The 9,348-nt window shown below is 48.6% G+C and overlaps 3 protein-coding genes and 1 pseudogene across 4 annotated transcripts in view; 3 read left to right on the forward strand and 1 right to left on the reverse strand.

Moving 5' to 3' along the window:
- H257_12261 (hypothetical protein) overlaps window positions 1-107 on the forward strand; it is a gene marked incomplete at both ends in the record, with an annotated part of 593 nt that extends 486 nt beyond the window's left edge. Inside the window, one exon of the mRNA XM_009839416.1 lies at window positions 50-107. Coding sequence (XP_009837718.1) covers window positions 50-107 — 58 coding nt within the window. The remainder of the gene's footprint in view (window positions 1-49) is intronic.
- Window positions 108-113: 6 nt separating this feature from the next.
- H257_12262 (hypothetical protein) lies at window positions 114-575 on the forward strand (the record flags this gene model as incomplete). The annotated part of the gene is made up of 1 exon (XM_009839417.1): window positions 114-575. The coding sequence occupies one exon, from the start codon at window positions 114-116 to the stop codon at window positions 573-575; it is 462 nt and encodes a 153-aa protein (XP_009837719.1).
- A 1,275-nt stretch (window positions 576-1,850) lies between these two features.
- Window positions 1,851-2,330, reverse strand: H257_12263 (hypothetical protein; the record flags this gene model as incomplete). The annotated part of the gene is made up of 1 exon (XM_009839418.1): window positions 1,851-2,330. The coding sequence occupies one exon, from the start codon at window positions 2,328-2,330 to the stop codon at window positions 1,851-1,853; it is 480 nt and encodes a 159-aa protein (XP_009837720.1).
- Window positions 2,331-3,688: 1,358 nt separating this feature from the next.
- H257_12264 lies at window positions 3,689-3,761 on the forward strand (annotated as a pseudogene). The gene has a single exon. The product of its transcript is annotated as a tRNA-OTHER (tRNA).
- Window positions 3,762-9,348: the final 5,587 nt, after the last annotated feature.

Consider the following 9,348-nt stretch of genomic DNA (forward strand, 5'->3'; position numbering starts at 1 on the left):
CAAACGCTGTGGTGGCAATATAACTTATCCCATTGGCCAGTCGGGTTAGGGTTCTACATATCTGCCAGCTGGTTGCACTCATTACCGAATCGGCCACGAAGAGATAAGGAAACATGACAACAACGGCCCTCACGTGGCACGTCCCGGCCCCAATGTTCCTCCCATGGAAGACGGCAGAGTTCCTGCCACCCCTCGCCACGTCGGCCACGAAACAATCGAAACGCATCACGTTCACCACGGCCACGACCTACTTCTTTGACGTCGACTGCGGGGGAAGCGCCGTGCCAAGCGACGACGGCCCACCCCTTGGGCTCGCCAAGACACACACCACACTAGAGTGCCATGACATTTACTCCCAAGTCCCCATGGCCAGACCTAGACGCGTGCGACGGTATGACCACGTGGAGCGCATGCTGTTGCTGCAGCATGCAGGGTACAGTCGAAAGCAAGTGGCGATGTGTTGCTTTGAAGGCATTGCCATTCGCAAGTCAAGGCTAGAGTCCAAGGACGAGGAGATTGTGGAGGATGAAGGGGACGATGTGCAGGTGAAACGGAGAAAGATAGGAACTGAATAAAATGTTGCACTTCCCGATGCTAGCTACTGTGTGTGCGAGGTTGATGGGCCAAGCATGTCCTCTTGTACATGTACGTTATATCACGTGACGAATGCGAACATGTATGGGAACGAACGTTTACAGCTCATAGCGTTCAGTGCATAATTATTGTCAAGGATGATGGACGGCTGAAGATTTGCAATTGAACCGTGGAGTTTGTTGGTTTCTGTTGGTAGGGGACGAAGAATGGAGGCGACGGAGCCACGTTGTTCTACTGCACAGTAGAATCAGTGATCGCTGAAGTGGCCATCGATTACATTCGGTGGGATCAAGTGACAGTACAGTGACGGGTTCTGCTATCAAGCCTACTCACTGTACAGTACTGTTGGGATGGACGATGCATCGACAACTCGAGGGCAAGGGCCCACCATTTGACCAATGCATTTAGGAATTAGCCTCTTGCTATGACACCACCTTCACACCATCCAAAGCTGCACGTTGTCAAAGTGTGTCTCGCCCTTCGACGTGCTTTTCAAGTGCACGCGTACCCCACACAGTTCGTGCAACTTGCAGGTGCATCGAAAGTTATTCGTTGCCATCAAACTAATTCATGTTGAAATGTCATGGATTGAGGGGGGGCATGACTTCGTAGTGTTCGTCCTAACCACAGTACAGTCACGGGTTTTGTCTCGACTGTCCGTTTGATTGCATGGGATCGGTTGCTGCAATGTGCCCCCAGCCAGTAAGGTGCTGTCAACTGCGAGAGAATACGGGGAGGGGGCTCCATCGCCAATATGGTATGAAACGGCGAGACCAGAAACGCGTCGAGAGCCATACATATGGCAGCCGTGTCCAATGTGGCCTCCAATGTCGCCACAGCTGCGAAATGAAGGGCTTATTATACGTATAGTATGGAAGTGACGACTACAATTGCGTTTGATTGCCGTCGTTGATATCAATCATGTCACATCAAAATTCAAATTTTCGCATCTTGACTTCAGCGGACCAAAACCTATCACGTTACACCATGTTTAAAATGAAGGTCTCACCATGCGTACTGTATCATCCTGTTAGAGCGAAGGATCGCAACAACTACTGTACCAGTACTAAGCTTACCACATCCCCATGAAGCCATGCACCGTTCTAATGACTAGCACGTCGAGAGTTCGGCTTCCATTGGTATTTCGTTGACACCATATATCAAACCGGTCATCTATGCGGACTGCATTGACTCGTGCTCAAGTCTTACTACTAGTACACGACAAGCAAAACCAAAACTGTACATAATTACGACTTTTACCGTACAAACTTATTTCGTTTGAGCACTGGGGCCTCCTCAACTACAACTTCCCAAGGCTCAACGTTTGCGTTTTCGTTCGACGCTAGCCTTGACTTGCGAATGGCAATGCCTTCAAAGCAACACATCGCCACTTGCTTTCGACTGTACCCTGCATGCTGCAGCAACAGCATGCGCTCCACGTGGTCATACCATCGTACGTGTCTAGGTCTGGCCATGGGGACTTGGGAGTAAATGTCATGGCACTCTAGTGTGGTGTGTGTCTTGGCGAGTCCAAGGGGTGGGCCGTCGTCGCTTGGCACGGCGCTTCCCCCGCAGTCGACGTCAAAGAAGTAGGTCGTGGCCGTGGTGAACGTGATGCATTTCGAGTGTTTCGTGGCCGACGTGGCGAGGGGCGGCAGGAACTCTGCCGTCTTCCACGGGAAGAACATTGGGGCGGGGACGTGCCACCCGACGAGGGGGAAGGTTGCGGTGGTCATGCTTTCAAGTGTAACGTTGGCTCGCACTTCAGTGATGATCTCGGAAGTAGAATATGTACGTGTGTTGACTTAGAGTTCCACTGTAACGTTTTTTGCATAATGGGCGGGGTGTGTGCAACGCCGTAGTATGCGACTGCCAATGATTTGAAACACACCAGTCACGACCCTCCACAACTGCCAACCTGACTGGAGGAGTGTCCCACCGATAGTGGCCATTGGCCATGTGTAAACTGTGTAATTGGTCCAGAGGCCATGGATACATCAGATTCATCCGTTGTCTATGTGCGACATCACTCATTTCCAATTGAACGACTACTACAGTGGTACTACTAGGTGGTACTACAGTAGGTAGTTATTGCCAGTGCTACCGAATGCTGTAACGTTGGTACCGGTATTACTGTAATAGTATGTACCCCCTCGTCTACCCCTGTGCATGAGAATCTCAACAGTACTTGCACTGTAGATGCAAACTCCTCTCACGACAACCTCGTCCCCTCGTCCTTGCGTTCGATCTTAAACACACAAGAGCATTACAGTACTGTAGTAGCTACCAAAATGCGTTACAGCTTGCACCGTATTCTCTGCCCCAACTTGCCTCGTCGTGGTGGTGTGTCCTTTTTAGTCGTGGCATGGCAAGCGTCAAAACGTGCACCCGTTGTTGCCTTGCCAAGCACTGACAGTGAACATGAAAAGCGTCAAAAGGTGAATCCTTTTTGACGCTGCTTGCCTTGCCAAGCGCTGAATCCCTAAACGTCACCATGTCCTTCTGACTGACCCGTTTCAGTACAGTTGCCTGGTACATCAATCAACATTGCAAGCTTAACAAGGTCTAGTCTTGAAGACTTGCAGGACACGGCACGGCATTCAAAATGTCTATAGTACTGTACTTCCACCGGTAGATTCGCAACGTCAATCAAATTTCATGAGTGACTTGGTCATACAAATTGGTTGGGCCAACCGCGCTTCCCCCGTATTGAGTTTGTCAAAGCGACGTAATCTCCGACGTAGTTGCATGTGGGTGTTCACTATGTCGTGGTCAAAATTATCGACGTAGTTGCAGGTACTACTGTAGTAGGTGAATCTGGAGTACAGTAAAACACGATATTGTTTTATAGTGTGAAGGTACTGTACATTTCAGGAAAAAGAATCGTTGTTCGGGGAATCGAACCCCGACCACTATGACATTAGGGTGATCCCTAGACGTCTACACTAAGTAAGCCTGGTTAAGTATTTCTCACCAACCGTTAATTGACGTTTGGCTGAGTAAGCGTACATGTATTAATAACTATTACTGTAGTTATTCCTGCTAGGGCATCTTTATCGCGAGGTGGAAGTCATTCATGTGCGTACAGACAGGGGGGGGAATAGCTCAGGTTGTAGAGCATCGGTTTCTTAACTCAAAGGTCGTGGGTTCGATCCCCGGATTCCCCGGATTATTTCCGCAAGGATTTATCCATCCCTCCCCTGGGGAATCCGGATAACAAGGGTGGCGTACGAAGACGAGGACCGAACTTCGAAGAAGATCGGTCGAAGCACGAGTTATGAAGGGTTGAGCGAAGTAAACACAGAAGATTACACACCGCCCCTGGTCGAGCAGGCGCGTTACAATTGGCGAAGCGGTTCCATAACATGTGGTTCTAGTGTCGGCCCTCGTGGAGGAATGTCTTAAAAATGATAATCCAAACCCAATTAATCATGTGCATACAGATGAACGGCGATTGTTGATGATTCTGCAGTGGATGACGGAATTATCGTATTAACGTTAGTAACGGTAGAACTGCGTAGTACACTTCGAAGTACCATTAATAGGCCAAATTTCCAGCACAGAATAGTACTAGTACAGTAGTACTACGTAGTAAAAGCGTAGCTCATTAAACTCGTGAAATGGTTTATTATTCAGCGACTACAGTGTTCTCGCGATTAAATGCGCACACCCCGCGGGAGTTTGTAGCCACTTTGGTGTGTCGCACACTTTGAAAAATGTATATTATTATTGGATAAAATTACGTAATTTTATTCAAATCAAGCAATTTAAGAGGACAAAAATGGATATTTTCGAGTGGTTCCAAGCCAGCGTTCGCCGAGGCAATCGACAGCGTTGACACGACCATACATTTTCCGGTCATGTCCACCCTCAACGCTACTCGCAAGCGCGGCGAAGGAAAACGACTCACGGACACGGAGCGCCTGCAAAATACTCGGTCTCTTTTCTGCTCCCGTCTTCGCAAACACGGCGCCTTCCAATCGACGGGTCGCGAAGCAGTACGTTGTCAGCGAGTCCGCCATTCGAGCACTACGTCTCAAGGAAGCCAAGATCATTGAACGAACCAATGGCAAGTCTAAGGCCCAACTCGACTGCACCCGACGGTACGCAACGGCGGCGTTCCCCGAGCTGGAAACACGATTAGCTCACTGGTTAGAAGCTGTGATTGGATCGCTGGTTCGAACCCCTGAGTAAATTTATATTTTTCTTGAAATCAATCAATTCCTTTTGCTGGTCGCACCACACATCAAGCAGCAATCCTAATTTCTCTAACTTAACTTGCCAGCCACCTACAAGTACTGGTACTGTAGCAGGACAAAATAGTTCCTGCAGGGAGCCATTGATGTATGTGACTGTATACAGCAGTAAGATGTAGGTAAAAAGTACCGTAGCCACAGATTAACTGTAAGTTGCCTTTGGGTCACCAAGTCGCTTCACGTACGGTAGGAGTTGAAATGTATAAGCTGGAGTCGTCCACTTGCTGGTGACGAGATCGTCCAGGGTAGTAAGTAGTACATTTTGTAAGTACATATCTATCCATAATCAGTATTCATACCCTCCGCTTCTATGTTCCGCCTCAGCTACCATGCTTCCCCTCAGCTATTATGCTCCCCTCAGCTACCATGCTTCCCCTCAGCTACTGTGCTCCCCCTCAACTACTATGCTTCCCCTCAGCTACTATGCTCCCCCTCAACTACTATGCTCCCCTCAGAAGTTCTATAGCTTGCACGATTAGCACATACTAGCTATCTGTCCTGGTAGTTCCTCATACAATCAAACACCAACTTCGTATTTCAGTATGCGTCCAACCTTGTACTTGGGTATTACACTACACTACTCAAAGCAAGTTCCAACGCACACTTATCTATTCAACCCTTCACTAGTTTATGCAGCCTGGATGCAAATATAGCTACATTGACAATTGATCGTACAAACTCTTAAAACGGGTAGAACAATTTCACTGTGGCTTATTCAAGAGCTCGATGAGTCATGAGATATAAGACATACTAGTACTATCAAGGTTGGATTACTAGGTGTTGTCGACTTATGCACAATACAAAGACAGCAATAGCCACGGTGCTGCGCGACCCTGCAGGTTATGCCACCCCAAGCCCAGCGGGTCGCAACCCAAAGCTAACCGACCGCACAAAGGCGGCGATTCTGCGAGAAGCGTCTAAAGGCCAAAGTAGCGCATCTGAGATTCACCAGCACCTGCAATTAGATGTACATGTGCGTACCGTTCAGCGACTCCTCAAGAACACGGACCACTTAGAGCACGTCTTCCGTGTCGCAACGCCAATGCTGACGGCCGCCCACAAAGCAGCGCGTCTCAAGTGGGCTGCGACCTACGTCACAATGGACGAAGGCTGGAAACGTGTTGTCTTCTCGGACGAGAAAAAATTCAACCTCGATGGCCCAGACGGTTACCAGAAGTACTGGCATGACAAGCGGCAGCCCAAGCAGCAGCGAATGAACCGCCAACAAGGCGGCGGCAGCGTCATGATCTGGGCAGCCTTTTCATGGCTAGGCAAAAGTCGCGTTGCTCTGTTGCAAGGACGTCAGGACTCGGAGGCATACGTTTATACGTTGTCGGAGTTCCTCTTTCCGTTTGCCCACCTCCACCATGGTACGGATTTCGTCTTTCAGCAGGATGATGCGAGTATTCATAGCTCGCATACAACAAAAGCATTTTTGGAAGAACACGATTTTAGTGTTTTACCATGGCCTGCTTTTTCGCCGGATCTGAATACGATCGAGAATATTTGGGCGTGTTTGTCGCGCAAGGTGTACGATAATGGGCGTCGCCAGTTCAGTTCAAGGCGCGATCTCATGCCTTGAACTGAACTGGCGACGATCACTTTGTCCTGGAACGAGATCGAGCAGTCATATCTCGAAAAGTTGGTGACCTCAATGACATCTCGGTGCCTTGCGGTGCATGCATGCCATGGTGACAAAACTAAGTACTGATTTTGTCTATCTTGTTTTTTGTATGTCCTTATAAATTGTCGCAACATACAATCACGTGAATGGTTGTTACTTCTTGACAACCACGAATTTGGTTGTTCTGGAATATGCTACGAATCTGCCACACTGCCCTGAACAACATATCTAAAAAGCAGCTGATTTTGCTCATTTTTGACCTCGTGGCGTCAAAAAAACCACTTTTTATCCACTGTCCTTTCTATTTTGTCGCGCACTGTACTAAGTACTTAAGTGGCTGAATAGGTATTCAATGGTCACACTTAGTCTGTACTTGCAGTTTTGTTTCCCTACTCTTTCACAACTACCGCATTCAGATTGTTCTGTTGGTTCAAGTACAGTAGTTTACATAAATGAAAAAGAAGCACTACCGGTATAGTTATCGTTAAATACGTACACGTAGTAATTGTAGAACGATCTACTAGTGTCGTGAATGCAGTTATGTTTGCTTTATGACTGACTGCCATACCTGTAACGACAAAGATTCACCGAATGCATCATGAATGATCTAACAATAAGCAGCAATTATACCGGTAGTTGAGTTATGCGCAATGTTCCAGCAAATGCTCGGCATCCACAAGAGTATTTTCACCACAGCTATCAGTATTGGGGGGGGTGTAGGGTTTTCACGCGTGCTTGGGGTTTTCACGCTTGCTGGGTTACTTGCCCGTGCTTTTATTGACCGATTAACATGAAAATCGTGTTGCTGGTCCGGACCATAATTATTATGACAAAGCATGTACCGTAGCATGCAGCATGACATACTATCACGATCAATACAGGACCAATTCCAGTCATTCTTCGACTGGTCCCACCACTAGGAGATGCCCTCAGAGATGACACCAGTGCCGTACACACATACACGGTCATACCTCATCATCGATGTGCCGAGGACATCACGTCATGCTTCCACAACAGCCATGACCACCTCTATCTCGACGAATACAGGTCCATTTTCACTCATTCTTCGCCTGGCCCCACTGCTGAGTGACGTACTCAGAGGTGGGACCAGTACCGTACATGCATTCGTCGCCATGTTATCTCTCGGACGCGCTACATGATAGGCGTCAATTATCCGAACAGCCATGACCACCTCTATCTCGGCCAATACTGGTCTAAATTCACTCATTCTTTGCCTGGCCCCACCGCTGAGTGATGTACTCAGAGGTGGGGCCAGTACCGTACATGCATTCGTCGCCTTGTTATGTCTCGGACGCGCTACATGATAGGCGTCAATTATCCCAACAGCCATGACCACCTCTATCTCGGCCAATACTGGTCCAAATTCACTCATTCTTCGACGTACTCAGAGGTGGGACCAGTACCGTACATGCATTCGTGGCCTCGTCATCTCTCGGATGCGCTACATGACAGGCGTCAATTATCCGAACAGCCATGACCACCTCAATCTCGGCCAATACTGGTCCAAATTCACTCATTCTTCGACGTACTCAGAGGTGGGACCAGTACCGTACATGCATTCGTGGCCTCGTCATCTCTCGGATGCGCTACATGACAGGCGTCAATTATCCGAACAGCCATGACCACCTCAATCTCGGCCAATACTGGTCTAAATTCACTCATTCTTTGCCTGGCCCCACCGCTGAGTGATGTACTCAGAGGTGGGGCCAGTACCGTACATGCATTCGTCGCCTTGTTATGTCTCGGACGCGCTACATGATAGGCGTCAATTATCCCAACAGCCATGACCACCTCTATCTCGGCCAATACTGGTCTAAATTCACTCATTCTTTGCCTGGCCCCACCGCTGAGTGATGTACTCAGAGGTGGGGCCAGTACCGTACATGCATTCGTCGCCTTGTTATGTCTCAGACGCGCTACATGATAGGCGTCAATTATCCCAACAGCCATGACCACCTCTATCTCGGCCAATACTGGTCCAAATTCACTCATTCTTCGACGTACTCAGAGGTGGGACCAGTACCGTACATGCATTCGTGGCCTCGTCATCTCTCGGATGCGCTACATGACAGGCGTCAATTATCCGAACAGCCATGACCACCTCAATCTCGGCCAATACTGGTCTAAATTCACTCATTCTTTGCCTGGCCCCACCGCTGAGTGATGTACTCAGAGGTGGGGCCAGTACCGTACATGCATTCGTCGCCTTGTTATGTCTCGGACGCGCTACATGATAGGCGTCAATTATCCCAACAGCCATGACCACCTCTATCTCGGCCAATACTGGTCCAAATTCACTCATTCTTTGCCAGGTCCCACCGCTGAGTAACGTACTTAGAGGTGGGACTGCCTTGTTCACGTTGACATGGCTCGCCTCCCCATGGGCGTGCTACACGAACCATGTTCTTCATCACTATTGACATGACCTGCTCTATGCCGGCCTACTATGGTAGAATTTAGTACTACCACTACGAACTATAGATAGAATGAGCTTATGCTACATAAACATCAAATTTCTTGTGGTACCCTTGGATCAGAAGGGCGGCTCCTTTTGGCAGCAGGGCCGGAGGGCAACTTCGCGACCTCAGCTTTGCGCTTCTTCTTGCTACTTTTACGATTATGTGCCTTAAACTTAGCTATGAATGAACTAAAATCGGGTAAGGGAATATGAAGGGCGCCGTAGATTGACGCCATGAGAAGGAGGTTGAACCTCATCTCCCAGTTTGGAAGCGCTTCCCAAATCTCGTCGATATGCACCTATAATCATAAGCTACAGTCAATAAACAGAGTAGATAGATACGTTACCATCCGCAGATTTGATTCTTCGTCGTCTCGCGCGTCCATCAAGTCCTG

Source organism: Aphanomyces astaci (assembly GCF_000520075.1).
Source record: "Aphanomyces astaci strain APO3 unplaced genomic scaffold supercont1.39, whole genome shotgun sequence".
NCBI classification, from domain to species: domain Eukaryota; phylum Oomycota; class Saprolegniomycetes; order Saprolegniales; family Verrucalvaceae; genus Aphanomyces; species Aphanomyces astaci.